General features: G+C 42.0%; 4 protein-coding genes across 4 annotated transcripts in view; 3 read left to right on the plus strand and 1 right to left on the minus strand.

Annotated features, from left to right (window-relative positions):
• The window catches only part of LOC117500356 (tripartite motif-containing protein 16-like), a 215,503-nt gene that overhangs the window by 144,130 nt on the left and 51,131 nt on the right, over nt 1–20,242 (minus strand). The window lies entirely within an intron of this gene.
• LOC117500355 (tripartite motif-containing protein 16-like) overlaps nt 5,117–20,242 on the plus strand; it is a 38,863-nt gene continuing 23,737 nt past the window's right edge. The window contains exons 1-2 of the mRNA XM_034153215.1: nt 5,117–5,197; nt 7,212–7,228. The gene's annotated coding sequence lies outside the window, so the exon portion shown is untranslated. The remainder of the gene's footprint in view (nt 5,198–7,211; nt 7,229–20,242) is intronic.
• Nucleotides 7,253–9,013, plus strand: LOC117500363 (tripartite motif-containing protein 16-like). The gene has a single exon (XM_034153224.1). The coding sequence runs from the start codon at nt 7,268–7,270 to the stop codon at nt 8,933–8,935; it is 1,668 nt and encodes a 555-aa protein (XP_034009115.1). The 5' UTR covers nt 7,253–7,267; the 3' UTR covers nt 8,936–9,013.
• Nucleotides 17,362–19,145, plus strand: LOC117500358 (tripartite motif-containing protein 16-like). The gene has a single exon (XM_034153218.1). It carries the CDS (start codon nt 17,362–17,364, stop codon nt 19,027–19,029), a length of 1,668 nt encoding a protein of 555 aa, XP_034009109.1. The 3' UTR covers nt 19,030–19,145.

A 20,242-nucleotide genomic window follows, 5' to 3' on the forward strand; every position in this document is an offset into this window, starting at 1 on the left:
CGATAGAGAGCATACTTTTGGTCACACAGCTCCAACTGTGTTTGCTGTGCATACATTTTGTTGTGGAGAGAAATACAAATGTTTTGTTTCAACAGAATATTGGTGTTTCTGCACATTTTTCTGTAGTGCATACTTTTCTACATACAGAAGAAAGCCCATAACAGTAAGTGTGCTATAGTATGCTACTATAAATGAAGTGTGCCATTTGGTGCAAAAGTTGGGTTTCGATAAGAATGTATGTTGTTTTGAGTGCAGTTAGTCATTGTACAGGATATATACGTTTTTTTGCAGCTCAGATACGTAATTGTATGGGACAATGTCAGCTTTCATCGAGCAGCCACCGTCCAAAACTGGTTCGTTGACCACCCACAATTTCTGCTTCTGTATCTTCCACCCTACTCTCCATTTCTAAATCCGATAGAAGAGTTATTTTCGGCATGGCGGTGGAAGGTGTGACCGTCAGCCATACGAGCGCTTGACTCTTTTGGAGGCAATGGAAGAGGCATGTGATGACATTGATTTGAGTGCTATCCAGGGATACGACACTCAAGACGCTTCTTCCCTCGATGTTTAGCCAGGGAAGATACTGCGTGTGATGTGGATGAGATGCTGAGGCCAGACCAAGCTAGGCGGCGAGATGCAGCCTAAGCACTTTTCTCTCCTCTGTTCTTTTGTTTCAAAGTTTTCCTTTACATTTACTGTGTTTGAGGCATCATTTTGTTTACACAACTGTTACTATTTGTTCTGCATGAATGTTGCACCAATTCTTTTTGGAGAAAAATAAAAGTATAACAACAGTATATTTTTGTCTCTGCACATATTTTCTAGACTTGAAAAATCTTTATATGAAGAATTCTCTACATAGAGGAAACATATGAGTGTGCTTCAGATAAAGTACCACATGTGTAGTTGGACAAAGTGTCTTGTACTATAAGTGAAGTGTGTGCCATTTGGTGCAAAAGTTAGGTTTTGGTAAGTGTTGATGCAGTTTTGGTTGCAGTGCTTCATTTTGCAAGAGAAATTTGGTGTGTGGTTTTGAGAATTGTGTTAAAGGTCCCATGTCATGCTTTTCTGGTTATTACCCGTCCCCTTGTGTGTTATGTAGCTTTTTATACATGTAAACGGTCTGGAGAGTCAAAAACTCACAAAGTACACCCTGTAGCGAGTAAAACTCTAACACAGAAAATACCTGTCTATGCCCAGAACGCCTCGTTGGAGATTTTCATTTTTCAATTTTTTTCTTGCTGAGTATGGTGACGTAACGGGCATAGTGACGTAACAGCTCCTCACACACACACTCACTCAGCCTTATCTTTTCTCAGCCGCGGTGCTGCGCGGATCTTCGTACACTGTGTTTGTGCTCAGGCTGAGATCCGCGGTGTCTCGCTGTCTCGCAGACCCCACGCAGCAACCAGGAAACAACACCAGTAATACAGCTCACACTGTCTGCTCCTCGAGCCTCAAAGGGCGGAGCAGCGAGCCCCGCAACGTCCCGCCAACACGGCACCCAGACCCCACGCAGCATTCTCATCTGTTTGTCATTACTGGTGTCATTTTCTGGTTGCTAACGCCATTGTAACACATAATCACTGATGTTCCGCTGTAACGGTGGTGGACTCATCAGAACAGAGTGGGCGAGCTGACCAATCAGAGCACAGTGGGCTCACAGGGAGGGGGGGGCATTATTTTAACTATTGTATCTGTTATATTGTGTTGCACTGTTGGAGGAGCCTGTGACCTAAGATTTTCATTGACATATCTACACTGTAGCTATGTACAAATGACAATAAAAGCCTTGAAACCTATATACATATATGACTCATATATATACACAATCAACAGGCACATGTGTATATGTGTGGCACACCTGGGATGTGTTTCCACATTAAAGTGATATGTATTATTATTGAGTGTTATATGCATTTACTTTTGTACATTTGTTTATTTTCATTTCACTAACGGGGTTGAGAAATACAGTTAGTACAACTAGTCCAGGCAGTTATAGACCTATAGCTCTGACATCGCACTTGTGTAAAGTTATGGAAAGAATGATAACAGAAAGGCTGACATACTACGTTGAGAAAAATGAACTAATGACTCCTTATCAGAGTGGGTTTAGAAGAGGGCGGAGTACTTTAGATCCACTGCTGTGCCTGGAATCTGAAGTTAGGAAAGCCCAAGCGAATAAGGAGTAGCTGTATTCTTTGATGTGGAAAAAGCTTACGATATGATGTGGAAGGAAGGATTATTAATTAAACTGGACATTATGGGTCTGGGAGGTAATGTATATAATTGGATTATGGATTTTTTGTTTGGCCGTGCCATCAGAGTCCGAGTTGGCAATTCTTATTCTCGAAGGCATGAAGTTGAAAATGGAACCCCACAGGGGAGTGTAATTAGTCCTCTTTTGTTTTCTATCATGATAAATGATATATATACACAAGTAGGATCTGATATCGGTAAGTCACTTTTTGCAGATGATGGAGCTATTTGGAAAAGGGGCAGAAATGTAAATTATATTGTAGGTAAGATTCAGGAAGCCATTACGGAAATTGAAAGCTGGTCTCTGACATGGGGGTTTAGATTGTCGGTGGAAAAAACTGAAACTTTATTTTTTACGAGGAAAAGGATAGGTGAGGAGGTTAGGTTAAAACTTTATGGACAAGAACTAAAGAAAGTGAAGACATTTACATTTCTGGGAATATGGTTGGACGAGAGAGTCACATGGAGTACTCACATTGATAAAGTAGTAGATAAATGTAAAAGGGTTTTAAATGTTATGAGGTGCTTGGCAGGCACTAAGTGGGGGGCTGATAAAGCTGCTTTGAGGAACGTATACACAGCATTAATTAGATCAGCCATAGAATACGGACTAATAGTGTATGGTTCAGCTGCATACTCTTCTCTTCAAAAATTAGATAGAGTCCAGGCACAAGCACTAACGGGCCGTCTCCACGGCAGCGTTAAAAAAATCTTGGAGGTGGGCGTATCTGAAGCTTGGGGATTTTTTTGCGATCAACCAATCACATGAATCTCCCGCCCGCGACATACGAAGCCAAAAAGCCCGAAGTAAACTGGATATAAACTCCCCAAAACAGGCGAAAACATACCACTGTCTCTGCCACCTCCCTCCATGCCTGGCTCCTCCGGTTTATATCCCGGTAGGTCTGGTCATAAAGCACCGGGTGATTGATTCGCTACCGCTAATTTCTCCTCCATTTTTTGGAATATGAGGAAATGATCTGCGGTATGTCTCTCCCAGCATACACGCCGTTTGATTGGCTAGAGCTTGAACTGTCAGATTTACGTACACGGGATTTGATTGGCTGACGCTTCCTCCTCAGCTTCAAAAGTTGAACATTGTTCAACTTTGGATCTTGAAAATCCTGAGAATCTCCGCTCGCCTGCCCACAATGCATTTCGGCGAAAGCGAAAAAAAGTGACGTCACCCCATTCAAAGTGAATGGGCAGAAGCGTTTCAAGATTTTTTAACGCTGCCGTGGAGACGGCCCGTAAGGATATGCTGTGGGGCAGTCAGATCTACACCAGTGTCGGCACTTCAGGTAGAGGTCGGAGAAATACCAATTTTTTTTAGGAGAAAACAGTTAATTGTTAATTACTGGGCAAATCTACAGGGCCATAAAGATACTCACCCTACTAAACAAACTGTAAAAACAAGTTGGGAAAGTAACACAATTAAAAAAGAAAGTTTTTGTGTTTGTGTTTCGGAATTATGTAAAGAATTCAAAGTTAAAGAATGGAATATTAGTCCGACGGTGTTGTTATCAGCTGTTCCACCATGGTTGCTACCTCAACCTATAGTAGATTTATCTTTATTGAAAAGGTTACATTCAATGAAAAACAAAATTAATGTACAGGCTTATGTGAATACTGTTCTACATGAACAATATGGGCAGTTTATACAAATATTTACTGATGGATCCAAAAATCCAGAAAATGGTCAAACTAGTTGTGCATTATATGTTCCTGAATTAAAAGTAAAAGTGGGAAAGCGGACGAGTGATCATATCGCAGTATATACAGTAGAGATGATGGCTATCTCACTAGCACTTCAGTGGGTAGAGGAAATACAGCCAATGCGAGTGGTCATTTGCTCTGACTCCAGTGCAGCTCTGGAGAGTATAAACAACTTCTCTTCAGAATGTCGACAGGATATTTTACATGAAATTTTACACATCATGTTTAGGTTAGTTCATCTGGGAATTGTTGTTCAATTTGTGTGGGTTCCAGCGCATGTGGGTATTAGAGGGAATGAGGTAGTGGATCAACTGGCAAAATGCGGTTTGAAAGCAAACCAGATTGATATTATGGTACCCATCAGTAGAGCAGAAGTCAAATCTGTTACAAAAGTTGTTATCAAGCAACAATGGCAAAAACTATGGGACAGTAACACCAAAGGAAGACATTTATACCAGATACAAAGGGAAGTAGGAACGGGAAGCACTTGGGGGAGTAGTAGAAGCAGGGGCGGACTGGCCATCGGGACGTTCGGGATGAAACCCGATGGGCCGGTACTGAAGTGGGCCGGTCAGACGATGTGGGTGGGCCGGCGGTACCGAAGTGGGCCGGTCGAGAGTCCCGGGCTGATTTGTAGTCCCAGTCCGCCCCTGAGTAGAGGAGAACAGAGCATTAACAGCAGGATAAAAGTGGGTCACTCTGGATTAAACTCATCACTGCATCTGATTGGAAAACATCCAAATGGCAATTGTGATGGTTGCCAACAACCAGAGACAATACATCATGTATTTTTTAGCTGCCCGGATTATAACAGACAAAGACTCATTCTGAAAATTGCACTGGAACAACTCAACATCAAGGACATGGATTTCAAGTCAATATATGAAAGTAAATCAAGAAATGAAGCAAACAAGTTGATCTTCAAATTCCTCAAAAGCACTGGTCTGAGGACAAGGATTTTGTATAAACATTTAATAAACCAACAGTAGGTGGCGATATATGCTCCAAGTGGAAGCGATTCGCCATTAAAGAGAAGAAGAAGAAGACTAACGGGGTTGAGAAATACAGTTAGTAGTGAGGCGGAACGTTTGTGTTCGCTACAATGGTTCTGGGGTACCGGTTAGAGGGACGGACGTTTCCGGTGTTTCCTCAGAAGCGATCTGGAAGGAAACACAACGCACCGTGTCCTCATTGGTCCTGTTTCGCCGGCTTAATACAGGTTAGTAAACTGTGCACACATCATAATGAATGCCCCATAAGGTTTGCCTATATAATGTGACGGTCCGCTAACAGTTTAAAGTGTTTGTAGTACTGTTTACGTGTTTAAAGGGGTGAAATAGTGTGTCTGTGTATCAGCATAGCTCCCCCGGTGCGGCGCCATTTTGGGGACAACGTGGTCTGCCCATGGATGCATAATAAGAGGGTCTGCCGCGTTAATAATACAAGTGTGACATTATTTCTGAAGGCTCCCGCACACAGAATATTTCCAGTACAGATATAGTTATTGTGAGTTTGGAATAAATATGCACTTTATACAAATGATAAGTTAGTTACTGTTAGTAAAAACAGTAAGGTTAATACTGGGATGTTTCTTACACTAAGACTGAAATACTGAGTGTTAACATAATTATTATTCTCCAGTTTATGCATTTTACAGGGTTCCCGCGGGGTCTTAAAAAGTCTTAAATCTGATAATCTGAATTTAAGGCCTTAAAAAGGTCTTAAATATGACCAAAAAAATAAGAAAGGTCTTAAATATGATTTAGAAGGTCTTAAAAATGATTTGAAAGGTACTTCTGTGTTGCGATCGCGTCTAAATGTGTTTTGGGGGAAATGTCCGGGCTGCAAAGTAACCAGTACAGTAAGAGCCTTTCAGTTCCCCCCAACAATTTGTATTGAAATAAATCAACATGGAACCAGTAATCACTAACTTTGTTTCCCCCGGCCCCTTATTGGAGAACACCCAGCTAGTAACCTAGCAAGCAAGCTTCAGCTAGCGGCAGTCAGAAACTCATGTATCTTAGAATCTACTTAAAAATAAATATGAGGAAGTGTAAGTTCAACCGTATTTGGTTGGAAAACATCGAATTTAGTGCTTGGTTGAAACCAGTGGAGGGAACGTGTTTGAAGCCCGCTGCACCTTTTGCAAAATAAATTAGCGTTTGTTTTGCTAATGCAGCGTTAGCTAGTGCAGCAGCTCCCACAACAACACCGGGGGACCTCCGGGCGACGTGTGGGTACGTCAACCCTAAAAAAAAAGCGGAGGTGCTGTAGACGCTAAATACCGTAGCTAAACACCAATCATACAACCGCAACGATGAAAGATTGTAGCCAAGGCAGCAGAGCTCTGAATATAGCTCTTGTCACACACACACACACACACACACACACACACACACACACACACACACACACACACACACACACACACACACACACACCGGCTGCTCGATTATGGCAAAAATCAATCAAAAAATAAATAATATCAAAATAATAAATACCAATAAACAAGATCAACAAATATTTTGGAGCGCACTTCCACAAGTTGTTAAACATATATAAATATGATAAATAAAAATAAATTAGACTAAAATTAATTAGATCAAATATGTTGTAGTGATTTCGTAATTGTGGCAGGCCAAAATCGTAATTGCGATTAAAATACGATTAATTGCACACCCCTAACACACAGACACATACAGACACTTTTTTTCTAACACGCTCACACAGTTCTGTACTGTTATGCCTTTACATTTACTTTGTAAGTAATTATGGGACGTATTTCTTCTTTCATAGCAATTTTCCTTCATACTTTCTTGCCGTGAAATAGGTCTTAAATTCTATTCAAAGTGGTCTTAAAAAGGTCTTAAAAAGTCTTAAATTTGAGTAGGCGAAACCTGCAGGAACCCTGATTTTAGTAACATGCAATTAATGGTAGAAGTTGAATTGTCACATGACAGTTTCAATGGGTCATGATATGCTACTTTTGACTTGCAGTATATAGAAGAGTAGTATTTAATACAGGTTTAATACTGTTGAAAAATGTATTTGAGGTACAAGAGATGTTTGCTGAATTTGAAATACAATTGAAATGTTTGTTTATGAAATGCATATTAGAGAGAGTTAATATGTTTAAATGATTTTGTTGTGTAATAAAACAACCAGAGAAGTGATCCGGAAGGAAACATAACGCACTGTGTCCTCATTACTCCTGTTTCACCTGCTTAATACAGGTATCATCACTGCTCAGGAAGTGAAACTCAGACACTCGCTGCCACTGAGAGGTGAAATGGCGCAGAAAAGAGTTCAGCTGGACCGGGAAACCTTCTCGTGTTCGATCTGTCTGGATCTACTGAAGGATCCGGTGACAACTTCCTGTGGACACAGCTACTGCATGAAGTGTATTAAAGCCCACTGGGATGGAGAGGATGAGAAGAAGATCCACAGCTGCCCTCAGTGTAGGCAGAGCTTCAAACCGAGGCCTGTCCTGCTGAAAAACACCATGTTAGCAGCTTTAGTGGAGGAGCTGAAGAAGACTGGACTCCAAGCTGCTCCTGCTGATCACTGCTATGCTGGAGCTGAAGACGTGGCCTGTGATGTCTGCACTGGGAGAAAACTGAGAGCCTGTAAGTCCTGCCTCGTGTGTCTTATATCTTATTGTGACAAACACCTCCAGCCTCATTATGAATTGCCTGCCTTTAAAAAGCACAAGCTGGTGGAGCCCTCCAAGAAGCTCCAGGAGAACATCTGCTCTCGTCACGACGAGGTGATGAAGATGTTCTGCCGCACTGATCAGCAGTGTATCTGTTATCTCTGCTCTGTGGACGAACACAAAGGCCACGACACAGTGTCAGCTGCAGCAGAAAGGACTGAGAGGCAGAGAGAGCTGGAGGGGAGTCGACAAAACATCCAGCAGAGAATCCAGGACAGAGAGAAGGAGGTGAAGCTGCTTCAGCAGGAGGTGGAGGCCGTCAATGGCTCTGCTGATAAAGCAGTGGAGGACAGTGAGAAGATGTTCACTGAGCTGATCCGTCTCATGGAGAAAAGAAGCTCTGATGTGAAGCAGCAGGTCAGATCCCAGCAGAAGAGTGAAGTGAGTCGAGTCAAAGAGCTTCAGGAGAAGCTGGAGCAGGAGATGGCTGAGCTGAAGAGGAGAGACGCTGAGCTGAAGCTGCTGTCTCACACAGAGGATCACAACCCGTTTCTGCACAGCTACCCCTCACTGTCAGCCCTCAGTGAACCTACACACTCATCCAGCATCAACATCCGTCCTCTGAGCTACTTTGAGGACGTGACGGCGGCCCTGTCAGCAGTCAGAGACAAACTACAGGACGTCCTGAGAGAGGAATGGACAAACGTCTCACCGACTGAAGTGGATGTTTTACTGTCAGCAGCAGAGCCCACCACCAGAGCTGGGTTCTTAAAATATTCACAGAAAATCACTCTGGATCCAAACACAGCACACACACAGATGGTATTATCTGAGGGCAGCAGAAAAGCAACACGCATGGGACAACATCAGTCTTCTTCTAGTCACCCAGACAGATTCACTGTATGGCCTCAGGTCCTGAGTAGAGAGAGTCTGACTGGACGTTGTTACTGGGAGGTGGAGCGGAGAGGGGCAGGAGTTCATGTAGCAGTCGCATACAAGAATATCAGCAGAGCAGGGAGGGGGACTGAATGTAGATTTGGATACAATGACAAATCTTGGTCTTTATATTGTTACCGAAACAATTTTTCATTTTATTACAACAATATCCACACTCCCGTCTCAGGTCCTCCGTCCTCCAGAGTAGGAGTGTACCTGGATCACACAGCAGGTATTCTGTCCTTCTACCTCATCTCTGAAACCATGACTCTCCTCCACAGAGTCCAGACCACATTCACTCAGCCGCTACATGCTGGAGTTTATCTTTATGGTGATGGAGCCACAGCTGAGTTGTGTAAACTGAAATAGGTTGAAGTCATTTGAGGAACTCTTCTACTTCTTAAACTCATTGTGTGTCCATCATTGTTGCTGAGAGCTGATTGTTCATGTCTTCACTGCACAGAGATCAGCTGTCAATCAAACATTATGGGATGTGCTTTAACATCTTCTCCTGAGTTGTTCTGTAGATGTTGGAGTTTCTTTAGGCGGCGCTCCTTCCTGTGTCTGTTTAGCCATGGAGGCTGTCTCTGCTCAGGAGGATTTCTGTTAACCTCAACTCATATTTCTCTGCATGGAAATGTAAACTTTGCTCTAAATATGTGTTGAATATCGATATTGATGTATTTGTATGTTGTTGTTTCTCTTGTAAAGCTTGAGTCTTCAGAGAGAAAGCACCAGAGCTTCTTTCATTTGAGATATTTTATTCTAAAGGTCTTTTATTTTTGACTAAGTCTCAATGTGTTGAATGCATAAATGAAAGTTTGAAGAAGGAAAGAAAACACATTAAAATAAAAGCTAACAGGTTGAGTTTTTTTTATAAATTGTGTTTCTATTTTCAAGATGTGAGATGAGTGCCACATTTACATGTCTGTACAAAAATAAATGTTGGGGTTTTTCTTGTTAATAAAAGAGCTAAGAGGACACAAGTGAAAATCTCAGTCTTTTGTTTTTTAAATCTTGAAATGAATGATCTCTCCTCTCCAGTGAAGCTGCACTAAGTTGAGTTGAATTTGAAATACATGTAGTTGTTTGTTATTCTCTACGGAAGGGGATTAGGACCACACGTGAACAAAATGTGAGATCTGACCAAAAGTGATTTAAGTCAGAATATAGATTTGTTTTTAAACTTTTCTCTTAACGGTCACGTATTATATTATATAGTGTTTCAAAAATATATTATAGTCTCATATACAAGTTTTGTGTGTATATATATATATATACAAAACTTGTCTCTAAAGTATTTTGCTCAAAATACCAAACATCCTGAATTAAAGCATGTCATAAACTCCTCTGTTTCAGCCCTTTTCCAAAAGTTCTGATTCTGTGTCTGTAGTTAAATGCTGATGAGCTGCTGCTGGCCACGCCCCTTTAGGAAAGTGTTTCTGGCTCCGCCCCCCACCCGAGCAGATCCAAGGTAAAGGTGTACACTGCAGGGCAGAAGCGTTTCACAATGTCCACCGGCAGAAACTCAGCAGTGCTGGATTTGCGCAGCCTAAAACAGTCTCAGAAATCTCACATAAAGCATAATTATTTAAACTCACACTCAAAGAGCAAAACCTCAGCTCAAATCTCCAGAACTCTAAACACATTTTCAGCTCTGAACCCAATTTGCAATTCAACTTGGCACTTTTTGCAAAACACTGCACACAGCTCTCTAATGGCGCATTTCCACTACACGGTCGGCCTCGGCCACACTCGGTACGGCTTGGCCGCGTTGGGCCTTAACAGGGCCGACTCACTTCATGCTGCGCTTCCATTACAGTTTAGGAACTGGGGTAGTTACTATAGTAACGCAGTGTAGGCGGAGCCGTGACGTCATCTTCATTGAGAACTCCAGAAACACAACACAGCCGTTAGCTGTTAGCACTCAGAGCTCACAGCTCCTTATATATGTTCAGAATCTCGACAAAAGTTAAACAAGTACAAACCACAGACTGCCTGTGTCATGGTGAATACAGTCGCTGCTTTATTTATGTCTGCATAGGCCGTTGTGAGTGTGGACGGTCAGAGCATATACTGCGTTAGCTTAGCCAATCTCCATCTAGAAAAACACGTATTTTAAAAGGTTTTTCGCCTGCCGTCTGTCTGCAGACTTGACAAAGCATTAATTCATGGTTTTTACTAACCGGTATCAGTATGTTGTTACTTCGGCATCATTTTGAAACGTGTATTACAATTAAATCACGGTCAAATATGTCCATCTTGTTGTAGTTCTAGCCCTCTTGCCAGCGCTCCTCTCTCTAGTTTAGCATACTCAGCCCGACTCAGCCCTGTTTGTTGGCCCCGATAGAACCACAATTTTCTAGGGCCAGAAAAGAGGTGAAAAAGTGGCCCCGCGCCGTGCCGCGCCGGAACTAGGCCTAGTGGAAGCACAACCAAAAAAGGGGACGGCACGACACGGCACGCTTAAAGCGAGCTCCGCGCTGCAGTGGAACTGCGCCATAAGGCCCAATTCCAAACCGCCCCCGACACCCTACCCCTACACACTACCCCTCCGTTCGCGCGGAGGGTCCGCCACATTAAGTGCTGTTCCAAACCAACGAGTGTGGAGAGGTGTGGAGGGAGCTATCAAGCCCTCAAACAGCGAGTCTGCATCGGTGCTGACTTGAGACTGGTCTCTACCTGACCGGAGTCACGCTGTGTGTGTCCGTCAGGAAACACGCTGTTTACAAGTAGTTCCAGCAAACATCCACTGATAAATTGCGATGTTAACAACCTCATGATAACCTCATATGTTTTTAATTTAGGATCATACCTGTGTTTAGTCTAGAAAAAGGTAAATGTGTGCATTTTATTATAAAGTTGTGTATATTTACAGAATGTTGCAAAAACTAAGAAGCTTATAAACATCAGGTTTAAAACTAAAAGAGCTTTACAAAAAAGTAACACAATGAAAGATGTTTGGAGTTTTATTTGAGTTCTTAATTTACATTTTTTGTCTAAGAGATGCTGATTTGAAACCGTTGTTACATACAGTTACGGCATTTCCTGTTTCTGCCGGAGAGAGGGGAGTTTGTCCCAAAGCTTGCCGCTGTATTTACTCCCTCCATCTGACAGGAGGGAGCCTCGTTGAGCTGCGAGTGTGGCTACAGACGGAGTTCACTCCGCCACGGAGGGGTAGGGTCGAGGGAGTGGTTTGGGATTGGGCCTAAGTAAAACACAGAAATCTGACATTTTCTCTTGTTTGCCATTTTCAAAACACTGCCATTAAAAATGCTACAAACATGAACCAATCAACACATACACGTGCCAAATGAACATGAACACGGAAATGCTTTATTGTTGACTCAGCAATCAGGATGTAAGCATTTAAACAAGGCTCCACATAATACCTTTTTACAACAACAATGGATATATGGACAGCAGCAAGAGGAAGAGAGGGAGGATGAGGAAGAGAGGGAGGATGAACTGAAGTCAGTTGAAGAGTTTATTTGCAGCATAACGGTTAAAGCTGTCTTTTCCATTTACTCTATCCGATAGAGAGCATACTTTTGGTCACACAGCTCCAACTGTGTTTTTTCTGTGCATACATTTTGTTGTGGAGAGAAATACAAATGTTTTGTTTCAACAGAATATTGGTGTTTCTGCACATTTTTCTGTAGTGCATACTTTTCTACATACAGAAGAAAGCCCATAACAGTAAGTGTGCTATAGTATGCTACTATAAATGAAGTGTGCCATTTGGTGCAAAAGTTGGGTTTCGATAAGAATGTATGTTGTTTTGAGTGCAGTTAGTCATTGTTCAGGATATATATGTTTTTTTGCAGCTCAGATACGTAATTGTATGGGACAATGTCAGCTTTCATCGAGCAGCCACCGTCCAAAACTGGTTCGTTGACCACCCACAATTTCTGCTTCTGTATCTTCCACCCTACTCTCCATTTCTAAATCCGATAGAAGAGTTATTTTCGGCATGGCGGTGGAAGGTGTGACCGTCAGCCATACGAGCGCTTGACTCTTTTGGAGGCAATGGAAGAGGCATGTGATGACATTGATTTGAGTGCTATCCAGGGAAGGATACGACACTCAAGACGCTTCTTCCCTCGATGTTTAGCCAGGGAAGATACTGCGTGTGATGTGGATGAGATGCTGAGGCCAGACCAAGCTAGGCGGCGAGATGCAGCCTAAGACCTTTTCTCTCCTCTGTTCTTTTGTTTCAAAGTTTTCCTTTACATTTACTGTGTTTGAGGCATCATTTTGTTTACACAACTATTTGATCTGCATGAATGTTGCACCAATTCTTTTTGGAGAAAAATAAAAGTATAACAACAGTATATTTTTGTCTCTGCACATATTTTCTAGACTTGAAAAATCTTTATATGAAGAATTCTCTACATAGAGGAAACAGATGAGTGTGCTTTAGATAAAGCACCACATGTGTAGTTGGACAAAGTGTCTTGTACTATAAGTGAAGTGTGTGCCATTTGGTGCAAAAGTTAGGCTTTGGTAAGTGTTGATGCAGTTTTGGTTGCAGTGCTTCATTTTGCAAGAGAAATTTGGTGTGTGGTTTTGAGAATTGTGTTAAAGGTCCCATGTCATGCTTTTCTGGTTATTACCCGTCCCCTTGTGTGTTATGTAGCTTTGTATGCATGTAAACGGTCTGGAGAGTCAAAAACTCACAAAGTACACCCTGTAGCGAGTAAAACTCTAACACAGAAAATACCTGTCTATGCCCAGAACGCCTCGTTGGAGATTTTAATTTTTCAATTTTGTTCTTGCTGAGTATGGTGACGTAACGGGCATAGTGACGTAACAGCTCCTCACACACACACACTCACTCAGCCTTATCTTTTCTCAGCCGCGGTGCTGCGCGGATCTTCGCACACTGTGTTTGTGCTCAGGCTGAGATCCGCGGTGCCTCGCTGTCTCGCAGACCCCACGCAGCAACCAGGAAACAACACCAGTAATACAGCTCACACTGTCTGCTCCTCGAGCCTCAAAGGGCGGAGCAGCGAGCCCCGCAACGTCCCGACAACACGGCACCCAGACCCCACGCAGCATTCTCAGCTGTTTGTCATTACTGGTGTCATTTTCTGGTTGCTAACGCCATTGTAACACATAATCACTGATGTTCCGCTGTAACGGTGGTGGACTCATCAGAACAGAGTGGGCGAGCTGACCAATCAGAGCACAGTGGGCTCACAGGGAGGGGGGGGGGCATTATTTTAACTATTGTATCTGTTATATTGTGTTGCACTGTTGGAGGAGCCTGTGACCTAAGATTTTCATTGACATATCTACACTGTAGCTATGTACAAATGACAATAAAAGCCTTGAAACCTATATACATATATGACTCATATATATACACAATCAACAGGCACATGTGTATATGTGTGGCACCGGGATGTGTTTCCACATTAAAGTGATATGTATTATTATTGAGTGTTATATGCATTTACTTTTGTACATTTGTTTATTTTCATTTCACTAACGGGGTTGAGAAATACAGTTAGTACAACTAGTCCAGGCAGTTATAGACCTATAGCTCTGACATCGCACTTGTGTAAAGTTATGGAAAGAATGATAACAGAAAGGCTGACATACTACGTTGAGAAAAATGAACTAATGACTCCTTATCAGAGTGGGTTTAGAAGAGGGCGGAGTACTTTAGATCCACTGCTGTGCCTGGAATCTGAAGTTAGGAAAGCCCAAGCGAATAAGGAGTGTGTTGTAGCTGTTTTCTTTGATGTGGGAAAAGCTTACGATATGATGTGGAAGGAAGGATTATTAATAAAACTGGACATTATGGGTCTGGGAGGTAATGTATATAATTGGATTATGGATTTTTTTGTTTGGCCGTGCCATCAGAGTCCGAGTTGGCAATTCTTATTCTCGAAGGCATGAAGTTGAAAATGGAACCCCGCAGGGGAGTGTAATTAGTCCTCTTTTGTTTTCTATCATGATAAATGATATATATACACAAGTAGGATCTGATATCGGTAAGTCACTTTTTGCAGATGATGGAGCTATTTGGAAAAGGGGCAGAAATGTAAATGATATTGTAGGTAAGATTCAGGAAGCCATTACGGAAATTGAAAGCTGGTCTCTGACATGGGGGTTTAGATTGTCGGTGGAAAAAACTGAAACTTTATTTTTTACGAGGAAAAGGATAGGTGAGGAGGTTAGGTTAAAACTTTATGGACAAGAACTAAAGAAAGTGAAGACATTTACATTTCTGGGAATATGGTTGGACGAGAGAGTCACATGGAGTACGCACATTGATAAAGTAGTAGATAAATGTAAAAGGGTTTTAAATGTTATGAGGTGCTTGGCAGGCACTAAGTGGGGGGCTGATAAAGCTGCTTTGAGGAACGTATACACAGCATTAATTAGATCAGCCATAGAATACGGACTAATAGTGTATGGTTCAGCTGCATACTCTTCTCTTCAAAAATTAGATAGAGTCCAGGCACAAGCACTAAGGATATGCTGTGGGGCAGTCAGATCTACACCAGTGTCGGCACTTCAGGTAGAGGTCGGAGAAATACCAATTTTTTTTAGGAGAAAACAGTTAATTGTTAATTACTGGGCAAATCTACAGGGCCATAAAGATACTCACCCTACTAAACAAACTGTAAAAACAAGTTAGGAAAGTAACAAAATGAAAAAAGAAAGTTTTTGTGTTTGTGTTTCGGAATTATGTAAAGAATTCAAAGTTAAAGAATGGAATATTAGTCCGACGGTGTTGTTATCAGCTGTTCCACCATGGTTGCTACCTCAACCTATAGTAGATTTATCTTTATTGAAATGGTTACATTCAATGAAAAACAAAATTAATGTACAGGCTTATGTGAATACTGTTCTACATGAACAATATGGGCAGTTTATACAAATATTTACTGATGGATCCAAAAATCCAGAAAATGGTCAAACTAGTTGTGCATTTTATGTTCCCGAATTAAAAGTAAAAGTGGGAAAGCGGACGAGTGATCACATCGCAGTATATACAGTAGAGATGATGGCTATCTCACTAGCACTTCAGTGGGTAGAGGAAATACAGCCAATGCGAGTGGTCATTTGCTCTGACTCCAGTGCAGCTCTGGAGAGTATAAACAACTTCTCTTCAGAATGTCGACAGGATATTTTACATGAAATTTTACACATCATGTTTAGGTTAGTTCATCTGGGAATTGTTGTTCAATTTGTGTGGGTTCCAGCGCATGTGGGTATTAGAGGGAATGAGGTAGTGGATCAACTGGCAAAATGTGGTTTGAAAGCAAACCAGATTGATATTATGGTACCCATCAGTAGAGCAGAAGTCAAATCTGTTACAAAAGTTGTTATCAAGCAACAATGGCAAAAACTATGGGACAGTAACACCAAAGGAAGACATTTATACCGGATACAAAGGGAAGTAGGAACGGGAAGCACTTGGGGGAGTAGTAAAAGAGAACAGAGCATTAACAGCAGGATAAAAGTGGGTCACTCTGGATTAAACTCATCACTGCATCTGATTGGAAAACATCCAAATGGCAATTGTGATGGTTGCCAACAACCAGAGACAATACAGCATGTATTTTTTAGCTGCCCGGATTATAACAGACAAAGACTCATTCTGAAAACTGCACTGGAACAACTCAACATCAAGGACATGGATTTCAAGTCAATATATGAAAGTAAATCAAGAAATGAAGCAAACAAGTTGATCTTCAAATTCCTCAAAAGCACTGGTCTGAGGACAAGGATTTAGTATAAACATTTAATAAACCAACAGTAGGTGGCGATATATGCTCCAAGTGGAAGCGATTCGCCATTAAAGACAAGAAGAAGAAGAAGAAGAAGAAGAGAGGCGGAACGATTGTGTTCGCTACAATGGTTCTGGGGTACCGCTTAGAGGGACGGACGTTTCCGGTGTTTCCTCAGACGCGATCTGGAAGGAAACACATGACACCGTGGACTCATTGGTCCTGTTTCGCCGGCTTAATACAGGTTAGTAAACTGTGCACAAATCATAATGAATGCCCCATAAGGTTTGCCTATATAATGTGACGGTCCGCTAACAGTTTAAAGTGTTTGTAGTACTGTTTACGTGTTTAAAGGGGTGAAATAGTGTGTGTGTATCAGCATAGCTCCCCCGGTGCAGCGCCATTTTGGGGACAACGTGGTCTGCCCATGGATGAATAATAAGAGGGTCTGCCGCGTTAATAATACAAGTGTGACATTATTTCTAAAGGCTCCCGCACACAGAATATTTCCAGTACAGATATAGTTATTGTGAGTTTGGAATAAATATGCACTTTATACAAATGATAAGTTAGTTACTGTTAGTAAAAACAATAAGGTTAATACTGGGATGTTTCTTACACTAAGACTGAAATACTGAGTGTTAACATAATTATTATTCTCCAGTTTATGCATTTTAGTAACATGCAATTAATGGCAGAAGTTTAATTGTCACATGACTGTTTCAATGGGTCATGATATGTTACTTTTGACTTGCAGTATATAGAAGAGTAGTATTTAATACAGGTTTAATACTGTTGAAAAATGTATTTGAAGTACAAGAGATGTTTGCTGAATTTGAAATACAATTGAAATGTTTGTTTATGAAATGCATATTAGAGAGAGTTAATATGTTTAAATGATTTTGTTGTGTAATAAAACAACCAGAGAAGTGATCCGGAAGGAAACAACACGCTGTGTCCTCATTACTCCTGTTTCACCTGCTTAATACAGGTATCATCACTGCTCAGGAAGTGAAACTCAGACACTCGCTGCCACTGAGAGGTGAAATGGCGCAGAAAAGAGTTCAGCTGGACCGGGAAATCTTCTCGTGTTCGATCTGTCTGGATCTACTGAAGGATCCGGTGACGACTTCCTGTGGACACAGCTACTGCATGAAGTGTATTAAAGGCTTCTGGGACGGAGAGGATGAGAAGAAGATCCACAGCTGCCCTCAGTGTAGGCAGAGCTTCAAACCGAGGCCTGTCCTGCTGAAAAACACCATGTTAGCAGCTTTAGTGGAGGAGCTGAAGAAGACTGGACTCCAAGCTGCTCCTGCTGATCACTGCTATGCTGGAGCTGAAGACGTGGCCTGTGATGTCTGCACTGGGAGAAAACTGAGAGCCTGTAAGTCCTGCCTCGTGTGTCTTATATCTTATTGTGACAAACACCTCCAGCCTCATTATGAATTGCCTGCCTTTAAAAAGCACAAGCTGGTGGAGCCCTCCAAGAAGCTCCAGGAGAACATCTGCTCTCGTCACGACGAGGTGATGAAGATGTTCTGCCGCACTGATCAGCAGTGTATCTGTTATCTCTGCTCTGTGGACGAACACAAAGGCCACGACACAGTGTCAGCTGCAGCAGAAAGGACTGATAGGCAGAGAGAGCTGGAGGGGAGTCGAGAAAACATCCAGCAGAGAATCCAGGACAGAGAGAAGGAGGTGAAGCTGCTTCAGCAGGAGGTGGAGGCCGTCAATGGCTCTGCTGATAAAGCAGTGAAGGACAGTGAGAAGATGTTCAGTGAGCTGATCCGTCTCATGAAGAAAAGAAGCTCTGATGTGAAGCAGCAGCTCAGATCCCAGCAGAAGAGAGAAGTGAGTCGAGTCAAAGAGCTTCAGGAGAAGCTGGAGCAGGAGATGGCTGAGCTGAAGAGGAGAGACGCTGAGCTGAAGCTGCTGTCTCACACAGAGGATCACAACCAGTTTCTGCTCAGCTACCCCTCACTGTCAGCCCTCAGTGAACCTACACACTCATCCAGCATCAACATCCGTCCTCTGCGCTACTTTGACGACGTGACGGCGGCCCTGTCAGCAGTCAGAGACAAACTACAGGACGTCCTGAGAGAGGAATGGACAAACGTCTCACCGACTGAAGTGGATGTTTTACTGTCAGCAGCAGAGCCCACCACCAGAGCTGGGTTCTTAAAATATTCACAGGAGATCACTCTGGATCCAAACACAGCATTCACACGGCTGTTATTATCTGAGGGGAGCAGAAAAGCAACAAACATGGGACAACAACAGTCTTATTCTAGTCACCCAGACAGATTCACTGATTATTATCCTCAGGTCCTGAGTAGAGAGAGTCTGACTGGACGTTGTTACTGGGAGGTGGAGTTGAGAGGGGCAGGAGTTCGTGTAGCAGTCGCATACAAGAATATCAGCAGAGCAGGGAGTGGGACTGAAAGTGGATTTGGACTAAATGACAAATCCTGGGCGTTATATTGTTACAAAAAAAGTTATTCATTTAGTTACAACAATATCTGCACTCCCGTCTCAGGTCCTCAGTCCTCCAGAGTTGGAGTGTACCTGGATCACAGAGCAGGTATTCTGTCCTTCTACAGCATCTCTGAAACCATGACTCTCCTCCACAGAGTCCAGACCACATTCACTCAGCCGCTACATGCTGGATTTTGGCTTTGTTATGAATCCACAGCTGAGTTTTGTAAACTGAAATAGCCTGAAGTCATTTGAGGAACTCTTCTACTTCTTAAACTCATTGTGTGTCCATCATTGTTGCTGAGAGCTGATTGTTCATGTCTTCACTGCACAGAGATCAGCTGTCAATCAAACATTATGGGATGTGCTTTAACATCTTCTCATGAGTTGTTCTGTAGATGTTGGAGTTTCTTTAGGCGGCGCTCCTTCCTGTGTCTGTTTAGCCATGGAGGCTGTCACTGCTCAGGAGGATTTCTGTTAACCTCAACTCATATTTCTCTGCATGGAAATGTAAACTTTGCTCTAAATATTTGTTGAATATCGATATTGATGTATTTGTATGTTGTTGTTTCTCTTGTAAAGCATGAGAGAGAGAAAGCACCAGAGCTTCTTTCATTGTAGATATTTTATTCGAAAGGTCTTTTATTTTTGACTAAGTCTCAATGTGTTGAATGCATAAATGAAAGTTTGAAGAAGGAAAGAAAACACATTCAAATAAAAGCTAACAGGTTGAGTTTGTAATAAATTGTGTTTCTATTTTCAAGATGTGAGATGAGTGCCACATTTAAATGTCTGTAAAAAATAAACGTTGGGTTTTTTCTTGTTAATAAAAGAGCTAAGAGGACACAAGTGAAAATCTCAGTCTTTTGTTTTTTTAATCTTGAAATGAATGATCTCTCCTCTCCAGTGAAGCTGCACTAAGTTGAGTTGAATTTGAAATACATGTAGTTGTTTGTTATCCTCTACGGAAGGGGATTAGGACCACACGTGAACAAAATGTGAGATCTGACCAAAAGTGATTTAAGTCAGAATATAGATTTGTTTTTAAACTTTTCTCTTAATGGTCACGTATTATATTATATAGTGTTTCAAAAATATATTATAGTCTCATATATATATATACAAAACCTGTCTCTAAAGTGTTTTGCTCAAAATACCAAACAGATCCTGAATTAAAGCATGTCACAAACTCCTCTGTTTCAGCCCTTTTCCAAAAGTTCTGATTCTGTGTCTGTAGTTAAATGCTGATGAGCTGCTGCTGGCCACGCCCCTTTAGGGAGGTGTTTCTGGCTCCGCCCCCCACCCGAGCAGATCCAAGGTAAAGGTGAACACTGCAGTGCAGACGCGTTTCACAATGTCCACCGGCAGAAACTCAGCAGTGCTGGATTTGCGCAGCCTAAAACAGTCTCAGAAATCTCACATAAAGCATAATTATTTAAACTCACACTCAAAG

Source organism: Trematomus bernacchii, unplaced genomic scaffold, assembly GCF_902827165.1.
Source record: "Trematomus bernacchii unplaced genomic scaffold, fTreBer1.1, whole genome shotgun sequence".
In the NCBI taxonomy this organism is placed as follows: Eukaryota; Metazoa; Chordata; class Actinopteri; order Perciformes; family Nototheniidae; genus Trematomus; species Trematomus bernacchii.

What these genes read in the sequence shown, in the direction of transcription:
- LOC117500363 (XM_034153224.1), top strand. Translation starts at nt 7,268, where the DNA reads ATGGCGCAGAAAAGAGTTCAGCTGGACCGGGAAACCTTCTCGTGTTCG.
- LOC117500358 (XM_034153218.1), top strand. Translation starts at nt 17,362, where the DNA reads ATGGCGCAGAAAAGAGTTCAGCTGGACCGGGAAATCTTCTCGTGTTCG.